This window comes from Drosophila simulans, chromosome X (genome assembly GCF_016746395.2).
Source record: "Drosophila simulans strain w501 chromosome X, Prin_Dsim_3.1, whole genome shotgun sequence".
Lineage (NCBI taxonomy): Eukaryota > Metazoa > Arthropoda > Insecta > Diptera > Drosophilidae > Drosophila > Drosophila simulans.
In genome coordinates, this window is record NC_052525.2 from 13230121 (window position 1) to 13252135 (window position 22015).

At 40.5% G+C, this 22015-nt stretch overlaps 4 protein-coding genes across 4 annotated transcripts; 2 read left to right on the forward strand and 2 right to left on the reverse strand.

The window, feature by feature from the left end:
• Positions 1-437: 437 nt before the first annotated feature.
• Positions 438-10326, reverse strand: LOC6740122 (programmed cell death protein 4). The gene is made up of 4 exons (XM_016180817.3): positions 9735-10326; positions 5476-6905; positions 5209-5348; positions 438-1689 (listed from the first exon to the last, which is right to left on the reverse strand). The coding sequence occupies exons 2-4, from the start codon at positions 6781-6783 to the stop codon at positions 1617-1619; spliced, it is 1521 nt and encodes a 506-aa protein (XP_016039259.2). The 5' UTR covers positions 6784-6905; positions 9735-10326; the 3' UTR covers positions 438-1616.
• Positions 10327-11481: 1155 nt separating this feature from the next.
• Positions 11482-12231, reverse strand: LOC6740121 (gametocyte-specific factor 1 homolog; the record flags this gene model as incomplete). Its single annotated transcript, XM_039296510.2, has 2 exons — positions 11482-11816; positions 11884-12231. Coding segments are annotated over 2 exons (579 nt in total), but the record flags the coding sequence as incomplete, so codon positions are not given.
• Positions 12232-12337: 106 nt separating this feature from the next.
• Positions 12338-13933, forward strand: LOC123327344 (probable RNA 3'-terminal phosphate cyclase-like protein). The gene is made up of 3 exons (XM_044923573.1): positions 12338-13287; positions 13353-13509; positions 13577-13933. Exons 1-3 carry the CDS (start codon positions 12475-12477, stop codon positions 13759-13761), a joined length of 1155 nt encoding a protein of 384 aa, XP_044779508.1. The 5' UTR covers positions 12338-12474; the 3' UTR covers positions 13762-13933.
• A 793-nt stretch (positions 13934-14726) lies between these two features.
• On the forward strand, positions 14727-16358 carry LOC27208495 (vitellogenin-3). Its single transcript, XM_016184044.2, has 3 exons — positions 14727-14996; positions 15064-15446; positions 15509-16358. Exons 1-3 carry the CDS (start codon positions 14792-14794, stop codon positions 16181-16183), a joined length of 1263 nt encoding a protein of 420 aa, XP_016039262.1. The 5' UTR covers positions 14727-14791; the 3' UTR covers positions 16184-16358.
• The last annotated feature ends 5657 nt before the right edge of the window (positions 16359-22015 follow it).

Sequence of the window (22015 nt, forward strand, 5' to 3'; positions counted from 1 at the left end):
TTGGGATTCCAGTGGACAAGAACTATCCTTCGTCCCAATGAGTCATCAGCAGCTGGATGCGGTGGAGCAGTACCTGGAGCAGCCACCACCCAACTACCCCAAGCATCTGACCTGATCCCTAGCCCAAAAGTCAAGTTGGAACCACCGGGTGGACCATTGGACCAGAAGGACTCTTCGCTAGCAACCCGCCACCAGATTTCAACGTGGAATATAATGTGTACATAATATGTATTGAAACAGAAACCTCCGGTATTAAATTTAGAACATAACTAAACTCTCATCCGGTTTACCTTATTCACTTCTATACGTAATTGCTTTTAATATCCGGAGATTTCTGTAACAACCTATGAAAAAAAAAAACAAAAATTAAATTATATCAATCGTTATATAAATGTATAAATAAATAAACGAAATTGCCCATTGGAAACGCATTATAATAAGTTTTTAATTTTATTTTTGATGTATATTTTCTGCTTTTAACACATTAGTTTATATATATATGTAGATATATATATTTAATATATATAGATGTGTGGGGCGCGCATGTTTAAGAATATGTCGAATTTTGTTTCTTCATGAAGTGTGTGAACATTTTAAAATATAAGTGCGGCGAAAACAAAGTCTTTTTTTCTTATCATTTAAAATGCAGCTTTTATTCAATCAAAAAAAAAAGCAAGCAGAATAAGATGAATCCGTGGGTAAATATACGTATAAAGTAAAACTAAGCCTAATTATGTTAGTCTTCTGACACTCAAAGTTACAAAAAAATGAAGGAAAATCATGATTTCGATGCGCATAGGAATATTATAAATGGTTTTCTCTCAATTTCAAGTCAATGGAATTTGTTTTGTGTAATCATCAGTTTTGATTGCGTTGATAGCATAAATCATCATCATTGGTTCGTCTCAATACAAGTTCAATTCAATCAACCCAAAAGGTGTGTGGTGTACGAGTGCCTATAACAGTTTCGTGTAAATAATATGCTTTGATTTCATGTGGCATCATAATAATGACGGGCGTGCTAAGTACGCCAACTCGCATCCTTTATGCGAGATCCTAGCCACCAATAGCGACCCATCTCTGCTCCTGTTCCTGCTGCTGCTCCTGCTCGTGGTTTCCGCGTACTCTTTTGGCTGGATTCTCGTTTCTTTCTTCTTTTTTGTGATCGTTTCACTCATCTCGTTTTTAACAAATATTTAAAATATACTTCCGAATTACGCTGGTAGTTACATGTAGGTAAGATATACGTTGTAGGTGTTTATGTAGTATAATAATGAATATAGTTTAAACGGAGATCAAATTCCGATTGATTGTTTGCATTTTTTTGTTCTTTTTTTTTTTGTTTTGTGTGTTGACCTTATCTGGATTCTGAAGATAAGTTCTTTTTATCAAGTTTGCGACAAATTCTTCATATCGTCTTTTGTTTCTTATAAATGTTGTATTTACTCTTTGCGTTCGTATGAATTTTCTTCTTTTTTTTTTTGTAATTTGGTGTTTTTTGTTTTTGTTTAATGTTTGCTTCGCTCTTGTTGCTCCTCTAGTTGTCAGTGGGTGGCTCTGGGGGCAGTTGTCATATAAGCATGTGCTGCATATAACGTCCCCGTTGTCCCCATGATTTAATCACGCATGGTGAAGGTAGTCGGCTTCACGTGGCCGCCGTCGCCCTCCGAAACGAAACGCTTGCGTCCGCTGCAAATATAAAACGGGGAAAAATTGGTCAGAAATTGGTAACACAATTCGAGTAGTAGTAAATATAATGGCCCTTGCAATTCGGTAAAAAATCATCTTTTTAGCCTGACTGATACATACACATTTACATTTGCTATTATTAAATAATAATAATAATTGAAACCTTATTAAACAATGTTATTTTCTTATTTTTGAATTACTTTGCAATATAGCTTTTCTTAAACAAAGAAATAAATGCATGTGAAATGCAACTGCATAATACTATCTCGCTCTCTTTCTCTCTCTTTCGCGCTGCCATACGCACTAAGCAATTATACAATTATGCAATGCATTGCCGCTAAAACAAAACAAGAAAAAAAAAAAAAAACAAATATAATACAAAGAACAAGGAAACAAAGAGGAGAAAACAAAAAACAAGTTGCGAAATGCTTGGCGCAAATTTGGTAACAACAATAACAAGAACAACAACGAATTTGCACAAAAGTTCATTCAACCGTTGACCCTTTTTCGCGCTCTCTATCTCTCTCTCCCGTTGGGGGTCTCTCTCTCTCCCTCTCCACTGCTCTCTTTACTGCAACAGCTGTGCAAAAGTAGCGGGTGAACCAAATGCAGTGGGGTGGTGAGGTGGGGGGGAGAGTGAGGTAAATTAAAACTAGTTTTATATATTTAAAGGGGGACACCACCAAGCTGGCCAATCAAAGGATTCTGGCCTAGAAACAAAACAAACACAACAATGGCAAAAACCAGCTGGAGCCTTAATTGTTGCTACTATAAATATGTGACCAAGTGGGGTACTAAATGCAGAAATATATCTATTTATAAACACACACACACACACTAGTGCGCTGGTGTAGAAGAGTCAATTAAAATTGAGGCAAGATAAGCGCGCGATCGCCAAAGCAAATAAATACAAGAGTTAAACAATAACAAAATATATAAAAATAAATCAAGAACAATAAAGCAAAAGCATAAAAGAGCGGGGACCCCAGAAAAAAAAAAAAACTGCAGCCAGTTGCAGTGCTGGCAGTTTGGCTACTTTATAGCTGAAACATTCCCATTTTATTACTCCTACGTTTCATTTAAATAAACTAACTCACTAAAAATGATCAAGCAGTAAACATTGAACTAGATTCTATACCACACTATACATTTTTTTCACATATATTCCTAAAGCGAATATAATGAAGTTATAGAATATAGCTAGAAAACAGCCAGCACTCGGCCCCATGTAGCGTTATGTCTGAGTCTCTTGGCATTGAGTTCAGCTCAAAAAAAAAAAACAAAGAAACAACAACTTTTGCAGTTGTAGTTGCGTTGGCGTCAAATGCAGTTGTTGTTGGGTGTAAAATGAGCGGTGTTTGTGTTGTTGTGCCTTTGCGGCTGCTGCAGTTTGTTGCTTTTCTAGTTGCTGTTGCTGTTGCAGTTGTTGTTGCATTTGTGGCTGTCGCGCGCTGTGGCAAAGTGCAATAGCCGCTGTCAAGGCGAAATGCAAATGCAAATGCAGTTACAGTAGTGGCAGTAACAACAACGACAGCAGCAACAACAGGGGCAGCACTACTAAAGTGGGAGTGGCAGAGCAGGTCGATAACAGCAACTTGGCAGCCATGTTTACCTTCGCACAAACACTAAAAACAAAACAAACAAAAAACAACAGCAACAACAACAAGACGCCAAAACGATCTTGAGCCACATGCAGGTTGTTGCACCAACAAACAACAACAGAATTCATAATAAAGTCCAAGCAAAACAACAACAATTCAGCAATGCAAAGTTTGCCGCGATAAAAAACCAATCGATAAGAGACGTCCAGCCACATTCACCCCACCAAACCCCCTACGTTGAACATGTTCACACGATGGAAGAATATGGATTTTTAATTACCCTCCGCCAGCCAGTCCTATTAAATAAAAGTATTGCTGTATTGCTGAAATAACGTAATAATAGTAACCTGCATTATACCAAGTAAATCTGTTAAATGGTAATAATTACGATAATACTAAAAGGATTCAGAATCCAGAAAATGCAAAGCAACAACTACGTAGTATTGGAAATGACCCATTGAAAACAGAAGACCTATGTTTACATCTTCATCTGTGCATACCTTTATACATATATGTACATACATACATGTATGTATTTATAACCGGTCACACAGTTACTATTATTTCCCATCAACTCTTTGCAAAAACACAACCATAAAGAAACAGAAAGTGGGAAAATAATAAAGCTGATCGCAGAAAAAGTGGAGGCAAGCAAGAACTCGGAATAAAGAATAAATATACATAACTAGCCGGCACCTGATAAACCGGCACAACAGCATAAACAATAAGAAAATACACAACACAAATATACGAAACAAAAAAAAAAAAAAGAACCAAAAGCAATCGGCGCGACTGCCTCAACGGATGACGCGTAGTATGTACATACATATGTACGTATGTACATACGTTAAGTTAATTCCAAAATGCGAAACTAAACTGCGCAATAGAAAATTCATAAACAAACATACATCATATATGTACACATACACCCAAAACACTCTGGCCACAAACGAAACACGTCTACATATACGTACACACTACTAGCCGTGTATGTATTGTGTATAAGAAACTCAGCCAAAAGCACAACACAAAAAAAAAAAAAAACGAAGACGCCAAAAAAATAGGAGAACAATAAACAAGTCGAAGCCGGCAAAAACACAAAATAAACACGTACATACAAGCATGCACATTTCAGCACAGCAGCGGTTAAAATAATAGGAATTCTATAAAGAACGAAATATGTTAACTGGTTTTTAAATAGCTAAAAAAAATATGTACTTTAAATTGCAATCCTAATTATTCATATATCTTAATAACATCACATCATATTTATTTAATCATTACACATTTATGTGCCCAATACTGTTTGTATTCAATAGGCGAAAATTAGAACAAACGAATGGCCTCCATAAATCTTTAGCTATGTAAGTCTACCCTTCGCCAAAAATAGAATAATCAAGCAAAAATCATAACAAAATCGACAATTAGTTCATTTTGCTATCAACCCGAATGCCAAGGTCTTATTAACAATTAATCCACACCTTTAATTATGTATGTATGTAAGTACAAACAAAGCTGACGATCTGATCGATAGACCCGCCGCTTTTTATGGAGACTATAAGTATGTATATTGAGTTTTAAGATTGTAAACAACAATGTATGTCTGTACGTATAGCCGCAGTTTATAGGGGGTACTACTACTTTGGGGGCGTGTTGTCTTTATAGCTGCTACGATTACGTAAACCCGTCTCGCTCTCATTACTAAGTATACTTTCTTGCAGGTAGTGGAGTGGATTTGTGTGTTTGTATACAAAGGTGGGCCTGCTCATCAGTTGGTAATCTTAGTTCTGATCATACGATTAAATCAAACAAACAGCACTTGATATCAGAAATTCAAGCCTATAGATGAAGTGATTCCACATTCCACCCTAATAAAAGTGTTTCCCCATTTCCTTAAGGACTTAACCCCACAACTTACCGCGATGGCACATTGTTTATAATCTTGTCGGTTAGGAATCCGGCGCGATTGCAGCGCTCGACGAAGCGATCGAGTATTATATAGGCCAGGGGCACATCCAAAACGATGTCGGCCATGTCGTCGAAGGCGCGCAAGAAACCCTAAAGGATTAGAGATGAGAGTTAATGGTAGTGTTGTGAAATGATTTCGGTTGTCAATGGAACTACTACTACTACACTAGACTAGTCCAACTATTTATAACTACATATGACTGTATGTATGACCCACCTGCTCCATGCCCGCGGGCAGCACCAGGCAGGTGAGATCTAGCTGCTTGAGCAGCTCGCACATGGCCTCCTCGGTGGTCTGGCTAAGTGACTCCAGTGTCATGACAATCGCCTCGTAGACGAGCTCGTGATGATAGTGTGGCACCTCGAGGGCACGCAGGCAGCGCTGTGCCTCGGCCACGTCGCGCGAGGATAAGTACTCCTTGAGCAGCAGCTCCATCTGCATGGTGATCGTCTTCACGGGACGCAGTGGCCCACCCATGCCCCAGACATTGTCCAAATGGGCCCACACATGCTTGTAGATAAGCGAGTCAGCACGGCGGAGGGCCTGTTCGGCATGTTCGCCCAGTCCCAAACGTCTTAGCTCCTCACCCGTCTTGGCCACAAACTTGGGCGGAATGCAGTCATCGGCCACGGCGCGGGCCATAAAGTTGCCGAGCATGATTGGCGCCTCTGGAGTGTCCAGAACGAGATCCGGCAGATTGGCCAACAGCATGTTGAAGCCCTTCTCAATATCCTTGCCGGTAATAACGCGTCCGTAGAGATCGGAGATCAGCACCGAGGTCATCTCACGCTGCGAATCCTTGTGATCCATGGCGATCTCCACGAGAATGCTGGTGACGTGCTCGCGCATCGGAGCCTGCAGTATCTCATCAAAGCTCAGTGCCACCTCGTGCGGATCCCCGTGCTCGTAGTACTCCAAGACAATGGGCTCCGCCAGCTTAAAGAACTCCTCGGGTGTTATCTCAGTGATCACCTCGCGCAGCTCCACATTACGATCGTTGCACTCACTATCGTAGTTGGGATCATTCTCGTCCTCATAGACCTCGGCCAGAGCCTCGGAACCGGGCAATCCCCAGACGCCCTTGCCGCCACCACCACCCTTTTTGGGTAGTCCGCGACCACGATTCAGGGTTCGCGAACGTCGGCTGTTCTTCCAGCGTCGATGTGGCACCACATAGCCACCGGGCGACGGCATAATTCTGTTGATTCCCAGCGCCGTTACACTTGCTCCACCAGCGACAGCAGCTCCATTGCCATTGGTTTGATTGGCACTGCCGCCGGAACCACTATTCTGTCTTTGGATGAGCCGCTTGGCCTTACGCTTAATCCTGCCATCCTCGACAGCCATCAGCTTCTTAACATGCCCGTTCGAGTGGCCGCCACTGCCACTCCCATTTAGCTCCACCGCCTCGATCTCTCCGTTCAGCTCACGCTCGACGGAACTCTCCTTGGAATCGGAGTCCGACGGTGGGGTGAACTGACGGCCGCCGTTGGTGGCGCGTTTGTTATTCGATTCCACGTCCATGCTGACGATGTTCTCAAACTCTTCGATATACGTTCCTCGTTATCCCCTTGGAATGCACAGCTCGGATATTGTAGATGTTTGGGTTTTGTACTGTGGCACCAGGTGCGTGGCTTCTTTTTTGTCTATAAATAAAATTGCAATTGCAATAGATGGGTAAAAGGTATTGGTTAACATTAAAGCATCAAGTTGGCAGAAAACTTAGAAAATTATAACAACAAATTTGCTTATGAATATGCAATTTAATCGTTTAAAGGAATGGGTCCTTCGGTGCAATTATGAAACTTGAAACTTTAGGAAAACATATGTACATATATAGAAGAGATAGAGACGTTGATGGCGTGGTTGGTTGGGTATCACTTTTCTAAGGGAACGCCTTCGTTTGTTTATTTTACATGTCGCGCCTTCAAGACGGGATGCTTTAGTCAGCGAAAGTTTTACTTGTTTATTATGCGTCGCGGCTGTGAAAAACATGGAACTAAAATAAATACACATGATGTCTGGCACGTAGCCGACAATGGCCCCTCAGAAACCCCTTCTTTCCAAGTTCAGTTAGGTTTCTTTTCGTGCTATTCAAATTTAATAGTTTTTGCCTAAATATAGAACAAGCTCTTTGGCATGACAATAAATTTAATGCCCACAATAATACAAAGTAATTGTAATGACAAGATCAAAAGTCAATATATACTATGTAGAAATGACTGGGGTCGCTATTTTACGGTTTTTTTTAATTATTATTATTGTTTTGTTTTTTTTTTTTAAGTGCTAACTAGATATTTCAACATCTTTGCAAAGAAGTTTATAGTTTTTTATTTTTAAGATATAACCATAATAATATGTTCAGCTTTCGCGCCATTTTTTTGACCGCATCTGTATATAATAACGGTACTGCGTCTTGGAAATTGCAAATGTTTGTCAATGGGCGTGGGTGTGACAGGGATAGCGATAGGGACATGTATCGAAACTCCCCTATAGACGAAATTCAAGGTCACGCAACAACAACAACACCAAAGCTACTACATAATCTTGTTACCGTTAAAGCTTTGCAACCCCCACAAGCAATATAGCCATCTCCTTCGCACCAACTCTAAATTGAAAGTTGCTTGTGTTTTCATGCCTATGTAAATGCTTTTGGTCTACATAAGTGCATACATACATACACATGTTTTACTTTTCCAGCTGCTTTTGTTTTCCCTATTTATTTGAAATGTTTTTATTCTGTTTTGCAATTTTAATTTAAATGCTATAATAGCACAAACATAAATATGTATTTATAAAATCAAATCAAACAAACCAATAAGAGTAAATAATATGGTTTATTTAAATTATGTACATTCGTTTTGATAAATTTGTCTGATTAATTATCGCAATTTTCGGTTGCAAAATTGTGGAATTGGCAATCGCTTTTCATACAATTCTTCAATCCATGTACATAATATCAGCATAATGCAAATGAAAACAAAGATAACGTGCAAAAATAAATGCCGCATGTGTTGTTTTTTGTGTTTTCATGTGTTGTTGTTGTTGTTTTGTGAGTGCTTTTTATATTGCGCCGCTTGTGCTTTCTCCTCTTCTTTAACCGCTGATTCTTATGTATTTCCCCCTCTGTAATATGTATGTACATGTACATATGCTGTTACCGGTCTTATGTTTGTTTTGCCCGGTATAACCTTGAAAATTTTGTGCGCCTCACGAATTTCTATGTTTTTATTGCCGTCTCCTTCCGGTCTCTTCCTCATCTGATTCTTCTTCTCCTTCTTTCGCACTTGTTGTGCCCCCTTTTTCGGATAACAACAACAACAGAAACAACAAAGTGAACATTTTTCAGCATTTTTTCGCATCTCTTTTCCTCCTTCGCGCTTTTTATTGATGCGTGTCCGAAATTATTTTTTAACCCCGAAATTGGGAAAAGGTTGAGTTGGTAAGAAGTTGAGAGAGAGATAAAGAGGAGCGAGGGAAAAGAGCATAAAAGTGACGCTTTCGAAATTGCGTCGCAAATATTTCGCAAAAAAAAAACTACATAAGCAATGTCCAATAAAAAGAACAAGAAAAAGGAGGCAAAGACGTTCGCAACATTGAATGCTGTTGTTTTTTTTAACAGAAGAGATCGAACTATTAGGCACACAGGAATTGCAATGTGTTTTTGAAGCTACAGAATTAATTTGAAGTTATTGTTATGCCTTTAATAAACTGAGAACGGTATTTGTTTGGCATCCAGTAACCAGAGAAATTGGAATTTGTTTGTATTTTGCCTGGAATTGTTTGCAAGTCCCCCAGCCCAGAACCCTTTTAATAACACATCTCGGGTTTTTGGAGTCATATTATACTTTTGGTCATATTGCATTTTTTCATAGGAACAATCTTAGCGTTTCAGGTAAATTGTACCATAATCTGATTTTGTTAAATACTTAAATAATCGTTAATTATGCACAGTACCAGGACTGCGAGTCAGCATTTTTGGTATATAATATGGGAAAACAAAATCGGATGACATGGAAACATTGGACTGGGCGTCGAATGCAAATAAACCTCGAGACAACGAAAATAAAATCAAAAAGCCTAAGGAACAAGTTTGGAAGGCAGAAAAAAAACCAAACAAATTCACCCCCCATCCAATGTGGGCAGCTGTTTTTTTTTCGGTTTCTGCTTTGCTCGTTTTAGTTTTTCTCGAATTTTCGGGTGCGTGCGTGTGTGCCGGTTGATTTTATCACGTAGACCAACGTTTTCCAATTGGAGCGAATGTAGCGCATCAACAAATTCTTAAATTTCACTTGTTTGAATTGAAATCATCTAATATGGCATAATTTTGTGACCGCGACTGTAATTTCGTTTTTGCTTTTATATTCGCATTCGCCGGCAGTTTTTTTTCGCATGTGTCTTTGAATTGGTCTTCGTCAAGATCGATGTTGTTGTTGTTGCTGCTGTTTCTGCGTTTTTTTTATTTTGCCACTTACCTAAGTGCTTTTTTTTTTGTCTCTCCGGCTGTTTCGCTCGCTCTCTCTACTTCTGTCTTTGATGCTGCAACAAGAACAAAAACTAACGACACGACTGCAACGACGTTGGCCCACTGCAGTTGACGTCGACGGCGGCTGCGCTGCTTTTATACGATGAGGAGCCTGTTTAATAGTTGTTGCTTTTCTTCGTGGGCTCCTTTTTTTCCCTCCCTCTCTTTCTCTTTTTATATGCGTGCGGGGGAGAGGGGTTGGCAAGGCAAATGGCAAAAAATGCACTCAAATATCTTGTGGCTCACAGAAAAAAAAATACACAAGTGTGTGAGTGTTTACTAAAAGGCTCCTTCACACGCGCATACACACACTCGCACACCCACAACCATTCAGTTGCGTGTGTTGTTTATTATGCCTTATTCACCTTCGCTATTGTTGTTTTTGCCGCTTAACAATATGAACTTTTGATTTTTTTTTTCAGTTGGATTGGAACAAAAAGGATTGGAGAACCGCAGAATCAGGAACCAATAACGCACACTGTTGTTCACGCCGTGAAAACTCAACTCGACTGAGCCAGAGAACGACGAGACGTGGGCTTTTATACTTTTTCGGCGAGACGGTGCTGCCGGACTGTTCGATTTCCGTTAAAGTGGTGACTTATGAAAGCGCACATTGCAAAGCTCCCCTTTTATATGGGGAAGTTTTTTTTTAAAGTTTTTAAATATAGGTACAAATACGATCCTATGTGGTAAGCGGCAGCTCCGATAAGTAGTTTTAAAGAAAAAAAAGGAAAGAAATGCATACATATGTAGTAAAAACATTCGGCTATATTTTTTAAAAAACGAAATAATACTTCATTTACACTTACCTTTTTATCAAAATTGAAAAACATTCAATTCAGTAAAAACTGTTTATTTTTATTTTTCCACGAATTATTGAACATGGTGGCTACACAACCTAAATTGCGGTACATTTCCACGTGGCGGCAGAAAGCTATGCAAAGGAAAACGAAGTAAATATTGAAAAGGACGGCGCTACAAAAACCAAATTGCTGTACATTTCCAAATGGCGGCAGAAAGCTATGCAAAAGAAAACGAAATAATTTACCGCCAATTGTGGCTTCACTTAACCGTTTTCTTATTTGTTATTTTAATTACCATATGAATATTTATGAAATTATATGTTGAAGATTCCTTGAATTAACCTTTATAAATTTTTAGTTTAAATACATATGTATTCAAATAATCGCTGATCTAAGCTAACTAAAGTTTTTAAATATAAATACAAATACGATCCTATGAAGTAAGCCCGCTTATGTGGAAAACTAAGTTAAACGAATGTTATTGAATCTTGAAGGCTTCTAGGAATCGTCAACCGAGTGCTCCGAGAAGTAGCGGTTTTTAAGATAAAAAGTAATAAAAACATTCGGAACTTAAATTAGGTAAGTTTTTATCAAGATTAAAATCTGTTTATTTTTATTTTTCCAAGAATTATTGAACATGGTGGCAGCTACGTAACCTAAATTGCGGTACATTTCGAAATGGCGGCAGAAAGCTATGCAAAAGAAAACAAAGTAATTTACCGCCAATTGTGGCTTCACATGATCTTCGTTTATTTGTAATTTTAATCACCATATGAATATTTATGAAATTATATGTTAAAGATTCCTTGAATTAACCCTTATAAATTTTTAATATGAATACATACATACATACATATTCAATTAAACGCTGATCTAATAACGCAAATTCCGTGCTCCTTTTTGGAAATGTATCAAATAACATATGTTTATTTGTATGTATGTTGTATATGTTTATATGTATGTGCATTAATGCGTTGTATGACTTGTATGTTCACATATTAAGGAAAATTATTCAAATCCATTAATCGCTTGCGTTCCCTTTTGCGGAACTCCTGACGAGCGGAGCGCGTAGCACCGTGCAGACTACGGATGATAGGATTCGCCACACAGTGGATATTCGGATTATATGTCGGAACTGGCGGCTCGGCATCCCAGTCCTCAACAGTTTCTTTAAGTTCCTTCTTCTCCTCACTTCCACTGATGAAGCTCGGGCACTGGATGACATGTTCCTGCAAAATGGGATGAACAATTGAATTTAATATTTGCACACGTATATATAATATATTCAGGAATTACAAATATATCGTCAATAGTGTACAAATGGGTGCTGTTATATGGACAGCGGGCCAAATTGGCCGATGGAAATTTCTTGGCACAACGCGGCAAATGGAAGGGCATGTTAGACAGCATTACGAGGTGGGAGCCAGCGTTGGGACAAATGACATAATCATAAAGATTTGGACCCGGAAACATTTTTACTCCCAATTTTTTTTTAGTCTTTTTTGAACTTCCTTCGCCAGCTTCAAAATGATAAGACCTTCGCAACAACAATTTAAAATCTCCTACAGCGTTTGGTATTTTTAATAGGAGTTTGCAGTATTTTTTTTCAGAAAAGTAATAATATAAAATACAAACTTCTATTGTTTATAATGCTTTGTGTAAATTATAAAAATGCATTCTGAAATACATTCATTTAGAAATAATTTGTTATGTTATTTACTGAAAGCGATAATTTCAACGCTTGACAGCCCTAAGGAGCGTTGCCATACTGTTTTCTATATCGATAGGCGATTGTCCGGCGATAGCCGTTGTTTACCTCTTTTAACGCACGTGCGACGATCATTTTGCTAAATTTCTTGATTAATTGAAGCATTTGGAGCCTAAAAGATGCCGCCCATTGCCCAGGAGGGCAATTGCCTGATTTACCGCGGCAGCAACTTCCTCAAGCAGCGCCTAATCCTCGCCTGCCTGTCCGGCAAACCGGTGAAGATCAGCCAAATCCGTTCGGAGGACGAAACGGCACCCGGTCTGCGGGAATACGAGATAAGTTTAATTCGCCTGTTTGACAAAATCACCAATGGAACCAAGATCGAATTGAATCCCGCCGGCACGAGTGTCATGTTCTCACCAGGATTACTGCATGGCGGTCAGATTCATCATGATTGCTGTGTCCAGCGTGGCATTGGTTACTATCTGGACGCCCTAATAGCCTTGGGCCCATTTTGCAAGAGTCCGCTACAGTGCACCCTGCGCGGTGTGACCAACAGCAAGGACTCGCCATCCGTGGACCACATCAAGGGCGCAGCCCTATCCCTGCTCAAGCGATTCCTCCTAGTCGACGAGGGCCTCGAACTCAAGGTTGTGCGCCGAGGAGTTGCTCCGCTGGGCGGCGGAGAGATCACCTTCAGGTGTCCGGTGCGAAAGAGCCTGCGAGCCATTCAATTCCAGTCACAGGGCATGGTTAAACGGATCCGGGGCACTGTTTATGCCTGCAAAGTGTCTCCGGCGCTGGCCAATCGCACCGTGGAGGCGGCTAAGGGATGTATGCTAAAGTTCCTGCCGGATGTCTATATCTACACAGACCAGAACAAGGGCAAGATGTCGGGTAATTCGCCCGGCTTTGGCATCTGTCTGATTGCAGAGACAACGGACGGTGTGTGCTTCGCCGCCGATTGCTGTTCCAATACAAGGGAGGAGTCGGTGAGTAGCCTGAAAGCCACTATGTAGTAGTATAGTAAAAGTATTATCTCGTATTCTCTTCACAGGACGATACACCCTCCATACCCGAGAATATGGGCAAGGAGGTGGCCCTGCGTTTGCTGGACGAGATTTATCGAGGTGGCTGTGTGGACTCCAGCTATCAATGGCTGGCGGCGCTCTATATAGCACTGGGCCAAAAGCATGTCTCCAAATTCCTCACCGGTATGTGCTCGAGAATGTAATTGAATCATGTGTGACTATAATGTGGTTTATTATAACTTGATTGCAGGTGCCCTGTCCAATTACACCGTACACTTTCTGCAACATCTGCGCGACTTCTTCTCGATCACCTTCAAGCTGGAGAATCCCGAGGCGGAGGACGAGGACGAGGCGGAGGATGTGCGTGGTGCCCAGAAGGTCCTAATGGCATGTGTTGGCATTGGCTACACAAACATAAATAAGCGTGTTACATAAACTGTTCTCTAGGCTAAACTTTGTAAGGAATAAACATGTATTTTTTTTTATAACATATTATATATTACATTTATTTTACTATGTATGTAACGTATAGTAATCAAATGTAGAGTAAAGTGCCTAAATATTATGTTTACCTTTTTTTTACGATAAAATGCACACATTTGCTTGATATTTTCCTTTTTATGCAATGCAATATTATGCAACTTAAGCAGAAGCGTTATTGTTGATGCAGACACAAACATTGTATTTACCTTTTGAGGTCTTAAGTCTATTGTGTTTTAAATTGAGCTCGAAATAATTGAAACATAATTGAAACTGCAGAAGCAGTTGCTATGCATTTGCATATAAATATAATGTATAAGCATTCACCTGGCGGCTGGTCATTGATTCCAATTTGGCAGGCTTCCAATCGCTGGAGGTCACACAGCCGGGTCACACCACCAGTTCCTCACTTGACGCAGGTGTTGCAAGTTTGTTGCCAGTTCAAGTCTAATCAAGGGATCTACACAAGTTGTTTCAATCAATCGTACTAGATTACATTTTAAGTGCACAGAACAAAAATTTGCAAGACTTTGGGAATGTTAAGCTTAATTAATTAAGAAAGTAATTAAAACCAAATGATAATGATGATAGAAGCATATTTACAGCCTTAAATTTCATTATGCAATATATATGTATATGTATCTGAATCTTACCACTTTATGAATGGATTTTTTGCCAACTTTTTGCCAAGTGTGAGGAGGTTCAAAAACCTTATTGCGATAAGAGAACTAACTAACTGGTTGGCGAACACATTTTCCCTTGACTTGCACTTTATTCACCGGCGACAGATCAGCAGAACGAAGGGGTGGAAAAAACTGGAAGCCAGACGACAGCCGACAACGACGACTTCCTGTGGTCAGCAGAAAATCGTTGGCCGTGCGCTATCGGAATCGGAGCTATATAAGCCAGAGATGGGGCTGGAAGAAGCCATCAAACGTCGTTTAGCGTTTGGCCTGATCTGATCCAATTCCGGAGTTGCACCAACATGATGAATCTGCGCCTTTGCCTGCTGGCCACCTGCCTCCTGGTGGCGGCCCATGCCTCCAAGGATGCCGCCAACGGGCAGCTGAAGCCCACCAAGTGGCTGACCGCCAGCGAGCTGGAGAACGTGCCCTCCCTCAACGACATCACCTGGGAGCGTTTGGAGAACCAGCCCCTGGAGCAGGGCGCCAAGCTGATCGAGAAGATCTGTGAGTAGAAACCGATGCAATTACTGTTGACATCATTTTACTGAGACTCCTCCTTGTGAATCCCTAGACCACGTTGGCCAAATCAAGCACGATCTGACCCCCAGCTTTGTGCCCAGCCCCAGCAACGTGCCCGTCTGGATCGTCAAGTCCAACGGACAGAAGGTTGAGTGCAAGTTGAACAACTACGTGGAGATGGCCAAGGCACAGCCCGGATTCGGCGAGGATGAGGTCACCATTGTCCTGACCGGTCTGCCCCAGAGCAGCCCCGCCCAGAAGAAGGCCATGCGCAAGCTGATCCAGGCCTACGTCCAGAAGAACAACCTCCAGCAGCTGCAGAAGAACGCCCAGGAGCAGCAGCAGCAGCTCAAGAGCAGCGACTACGACTACACCAGCAGCGAGGAGGCCGCCGACCAATGGAAATCCTCTAAGGCCGCCAGCGGCGATTTGATCGTAAGTTTGTACCATTGCTATATTCCATATGTATATGTTTATTTATGAACTTTAAATTGCAGATCATCGACCTCGGCTCCACCCTGACCAACTTCAAGCGCTACGCGATGCTGGATGTGCAGAACACCGGCGCCATGATCGGCCAGACCCTGATCGATCTGACCAACAAGGGTGTGCCCCAGGAGATCATCCATCTGATCGGCCAGGGTATCAGCGCCCATGTGGCCGGAGCTGCTGGCAACAAGTACACCGCCCAAACCGGACACAAGCTGCGCCGCATCACCGGTCTGGATCCCGCCAAGGTGCTGTCCAAGCGTCCCCAGGTCCTGGGTGGTCTGTCCCGCGGCGATGCTGACTTCGTGGATGCCATCCACACCTCGACCTTCGCCATGGGCACGCCCATCCGTTGCGGCGATGTTGACTTCTACCCCAACGGACCATCCACCGGTGTTCCCGGCTCCGAGAATGTGATCGAGGCTGTTGCCCGTGCCACCCGCTACTTTGCCGAGTCCGTGCGTCCCGGTAGCGAGCGCAACTTCCCCGCCGTTCCCGCCAACTCGCTGAAGCAGTACAAGGAGCAGGATGGCTTCGGCAAGCGCGCCTACATGGGTCTCCAGATCGACTACGATCTGCGCGGTGACTACATCCTGGAGGTCAACGCCAAGAGCCCCTTCGGTCAGCGCAGCCCTGCCCACAAGCAGGCCGCCTACCACGGCATGCACCACGCCCAGAACTAGGGCGTCCATGGCCACGCCACCTGGTTACCAGGGAAGTTCGATCGCCACGCACTTTCTGATACTCAGAACTGAAAAAACCCCGGAATTCGTAGTTTAGCTTAGAAGTTTCATCAAACAATCAAAAAAGAAAAACCTATAAAACCCCATAAAAATAAAAGCTGCAAATTTTCGAAAACTCAAGTTTTTTAATTTCTGGCATGGATTGTAACTTTTAAATACGTATAGTATTCAAAAAAACACACAAGAACTTGCTGGCCACAGTTTTTGGCCCACCTTCTTAAGTAATTAGAAAAATTTCCGAATCGAACGTACGAAAATATACATATTTAACATAGTAAATCGGCCAAACAACTTAAATGAGCTAATAATAAAAAGATAAATGCATATATCACAGTTGATCTTAAGCAGATGCTTAACCAAAAACAACACGATAAATAAAGCAAACAAAAAGTGCCTGAAATACCATTATGATACCTAATGAAAGGTACACGAAAGAAAATGTAGATAATAAATAAGCTGAAACGAAAATTGATGTCAAAATTAAGAAACTGCAGCTTGCAATTAACTAGTACCGTTAGATGCTCCTAAAACGAAGTACATAATTAATTAACAGGATTGCGAAGTTGGGATAGAAGTACGCACAAGGAGCTGGATGCATTAAGTGGACGGAAGTGAGAGTGAGGCAACTAGTGTCCGTTGCCACTTGATGTGCACTCAATTAAAATTTGCATTCGGCTTACCGTTAGAGCGACTACACGTTCAAAAATCACTGGGCAACCTGTGTAAACTCAATTGTTCCTTACATTTTTGGGACATGCGCGGTGTAAATGTCAAAGTTGAACTTTATCACATGCAATAGACAAACTAGAAAGGGCAGTGAAAACAGCAGAGTCGAAAATAGAGCGAGATAGGGAGCTGGAGTGACAGGAGCGGAATGACAACAGTTGGCGTCTTCTGTTTGTGCATGTCGTGACATGTTTGCTTTGACTCTGACCGAGCGGAATGCGCCGTTAAGCTTATCTTCTTACCGTACACTTAGAACGTCTTCTCTCTCTCTCTCTCACCATCTGCCCTTCAGTGTTTGTTCTTCTTTTTGTGCTTGCTAAGCTCTTGCTCTCGCTGCCTTTCTCGAGAAGAGAGCGCACAAGGACGCCGGGACGTTGGCATTTTGTGGGGCTCTGGCCATCCGAGTTTCTTGCAGGAATTACACTACCGTATATTATTCATTGGCCGATATGCATAAATCCAATTTACGGAACCCCCCCCCCCCCCCCCCCCCCCCCTTTTTCAGCCTAGCCAGCTGAGTTCCCGCAAAAGGAGAGAAAGGCAAAGAGAGTGAGAGTGGCGCTTTCTCGCGCGCTTTTGTTGCGCACAAATAAAGTAAGGGATTTTCCGCGAATCGTCAGTTGAGAATCGAGAAACGGTGGTGATTTAACTTTTTCGTTATTTAATTTAAACAGTAAATAGTTGTTTTCGAACAAATACTAAAAACATCTGCAATCATGAGTGATGTTGGGTTGAAACCAGTTGAACGGAACAATATTATAATATAAATGTCGGAGATTGAGTAGATCTAACGTATTATTTGAATGTACATAATGTAAATTATGTGGTTGATCCGTTATGTTAAGAAGGAGCAGCGAATAATAAAATTCATAATTTTTATAAGAGTCTGGCGATTTTGCGGTGATACTCATTTACGGAACGCCTCGCTCTCTCCGCTCTTTCCTCTTGGCTTTGCTTTTGCTTTAGCTTCGGTTTGCTTTTCGTCGTTCGTTCAGTTCAGCGTTCGGCGTCCCGTTCAGTTCATTTCGGTTTGGTTCATCTTACTTCAGTTCGGAATCAAACGCGAGCCGAGTCGCAATCGCAACTTTGCCGCCGCGCAGCGCACGCTGTTTTTTTTTCAGTGTGTACGTTTTGATTGCAAAAAGAAATAAGCAAACGCAAGGCAAGCAGCAACAACGCTGAAAACATTTTTCATCTGCGGCCTGGAAAAGCGCCCCAAAGAAAATGAATAGATAAATTGTATTAATCGCCCCATCGAGTCAGCAAATATCCACTGTATATTTATATTTTGTTGTGCGTTGTTCGTTGTTTTTTTTTCTTCTTTGCGCTTTGGGCCGTACTCTTTTGTTGTTAATTGTCCAGCTGCCCGCCTGCGAATGATAATAATGTGAGTTGGCCCGCTGAAAGTTGGTGCGTTTTCCACTGCTGCGCTTTTTTCTCCTCTGTTTGTAACAAATGGAATAGTTTACAACAAAATGCGCAAAATTAGTTAAGGATACTTCGTTTGTTGTGTGTGTGTGTGTGTGTGGGTGGCAGCTGCGTAAATGCGTAAGCTGCGTCGCGTTTGTGTGAGTGTGTGTGTGTTGGCTGTGGCCAGGTCTCAAGGTCCCGTTAGCTCTCTCCCACCGCTCTTCCTGTTTCACGCGTTTGCTCTCTTCTACAAACAACAACAAGTCTGTGATAAGAATTTTCCATGCGTAATTTTCACGTAAAGCTTTGTTTTGTTATGTTTGGTACTTTTGCACTTTTATAAATCGGATTAAGTTTATTACAGTTCAGCGATTTAAAAAGTTTTCTTAATTTCTTAATGATTGATTTTATAAAGAATTTTTTCAGGAACTTAAGTCAGTTTAAAATTAAAAATATTTATTGAAGAGCACTGACTGTTTAAAAAATATGCTTTTATCTAAAAATTATGAATTACTCAAGAATAATATTGTTAGAAATGTTTTCATTATGAGTTCATAAAAGATAACTTTTTTTTGGTAATGGTGCATACATAATTTTTTACACATGTCATTATACAAAAAAAAAAAAATAGGAACTTAACTCAGATAAAAAATAAAAACATTTATTCGAAAGCACTGGTCTGGAATTTATAACCATTGTTTTTAAAAAAAAAAGGCTTAAATCTGAAAATTATAAATTTCCTATGATTAATATTTTTCGAAATGAACATTTTTCAAAAATGAGTCTATAAAAGATATCTATGTACAAAATAAATATGATTTTATAGGCCCTTTTTGAGATGAACCAAAGAAATGCGTTTGTTGTGTTCTTATTTTTGCAGCTTATTGTATTTATAAATTATTAATAAGCACAAAGCGTGCCACAGGTGTGCACGAAGGAGTGAGCGAGACGGGGTGAGTGGGTGAGAGCCAAAGAGAGAGTACGTGACCTTTTTTTCTTGCTCTTTTCCGTCTAATTTAGCTCACTAAACTTGAGACTCGGATTTAATAGGCTTTCTTTCAACCTTTGCTTTCTTTGCATCCCAACCCGTATATTTCTGTCTCTGTCCCACAAACGCGTTCATTTATTTCCGCTTGAGTGCGTCTACTTTGTTGTTGCCTTTTCTTCCTCTTTTATTACCGTTTTTTGCACATTTTTCTACACCTTCTTTTTTTTATTTATTGTATTGCTTGGTCAATTACCATGGCAATTTATTTATCAGTTTGGCGTTTTTGATGTTGCAACAATTGCGCAAATTTATTTCCTCTATTTTTGCCATATAACATTTGTTCACCATTTGAGCTTCTGTCTGGCAGACTTAATAAAAAAATGGTTTTGTGCATAAAAACGTGGAATTTTACCCATCTTCATCTTATGATTTTACACGGAGAGAAAAGTATATCAAGCAATATAAAAAATAATTTAAATATCAGAGTTTTGTCTTAACAATAGGACATGGATAGAATGTGCATTGTGTTAATATATTTTAATAATAATAATGCATGAAAATATTTGTGATATTGCTCTCGCTTTTCTCTGTGTGCATACCCTTGCTTTACCCTTTGGTCACATCATAAACAAAAATTTTTTAAATGACAAAATACATCATAAACAACCACATTGAAGGCTACGTGCACTTTGGCCGGATCTTTTATAGCCAGCACATGTGTGCGTTTGTAATTTGTTTATTGATGCACAGTGGGCCGATTTTTCATCTCCGGGGTGCTCTCTCATTTTAGAAAAAGTGGCTTTCTAGTATAGATTTTTCGAATGCCCCCCGCCCCCCTAAAGCGAATCGTAAATAATGTCCATTTTTTATAAGCCTCATAAAGGAAGCTCCATTGTAATAAATCTTATCGCTGCAAAGTTTTTTCTCATCGTGAATATTAAGATTTCTTATCTGTTTTAACTGCAGGTGCGCTTTCTTATATGAACTTTTGCTGAATTCTTTAGAAGTCGCAAAAATGTACATATTAATATTAAATTGGATAAAGTAATTGCAGTTGTAAACAAAACTTAGCATTCTTCATTTAGTGCTAACTGCATACTGTTACTTTCGCTAACTTAACAGAATTTTCTTTTTGTACCAAAAAAGTTGATTCACAACTTTAAAACTGTGGAAGATACATGTTTTCGTAAATAAATTCTCTGCTTTTCTTATATATAGGCACACTTTCGATAACCTTTGACCCAGTGTAGCAAAGAAAATCTGTCGGCGCATTTTCTGTGTCACAAAATGTAATTATGCTAAGGAGGCAAAAAAAAAAAAAAAAAAAAAAAGTGAAGATGGGCGGAGAGTGCTGGGCGGGAAGGGGGCGTGGCATGGCAGGGGGGTGGGGGCCTCAAGCGGTGGCCATATTGTTGGGGCTTACGATTTGTTACGGCCTGCCATGTAACTGCCATGACATAAACATGTGCATGTCTGTGTTCGTGTCCCTTTCCCCACTTCCCGCTGTGCCCAATAATTATTCATTGACGGCCCTTCTTATTGTGCCTCTTATTTTAGCAACTGGACCCCCACCCCCCTCCCTCCACTTTCTGACAATGTCTATAGAGATCTTATCACGAGCAAACTAAAGAAACTTACCATAATATAACTAGATATATATGTGTATCAAAAGCTTCTTTTTGGTACTATCATATGGAATGAATAGATGTTATATATTAGATATTTAGTAGCTTGTTTTTCTTAATCTCATAGTAAATAGGGAAATCCAAACTTTTGCGCAACATGGTTGAGTGTTTTGAGTTTGCATGCAAAGTGCCACTTACATCAATTTACAAAATCCCCATTCCCCCCTTTTCGACCAACACACACACAACAGCTCCAATTAAAAAGTAAGCTCCTTTGGGATCCATAAATTGGATGGGGGAATACAATAGCACTTAATGAGTAGCTGGACAAATTTGTGGTCGAGATAAATGCGCGATAAGATCTAAACAGATTAGGAGTCTAATGAAGGTCATTAGCAATGGAAGTTCACAGCTTGTAAGCACAGTGAAGCTACATAGTTAAGAGGTTTAATTGCAGTTAAAGAATATATATGAATATTCTATTATATTTGATACAGACGTTCAGTTAACTTATATTGATTTTAACTGAAGTTTCGTTGCGGAAATACTCTTTACTTAATAAAAATGATCAGTTAGGTTCCCTTTAAGCAATACCCACTGTAATTACTTGATACGAAACTAATTAATATTTCTGCACGGGAATTCATCACTTTATTATCAGTCACAACGATAATTCCCCCATCGCCGTTTGTACTCAAACAGCACTCGACTTAAACACGTGTTGTTGGCCCGCCCATTTCTCCACCCCCTAAATTAGCCCACCTCCCACACTCCCTCTCCTCCCTTCCTTCCTTCTGCCCTGCCTCCCTGTTAGCCACATTCCGATAGGTCAAAATGCGATGCAAATGCGTCAGACGACATCCTACATAGCTATATATATATATATATATATATGTATACCCACACCTCCTGCCCCTCAGTTCCCCTGAGCTTGGTTGGTTGGTATTGCTGTTGTCAGCAGTCAACAATAAATCCAATTAGCAAAAAGATAGGAAAAGTCGAAATGGTTCAAGGTAAGAACAG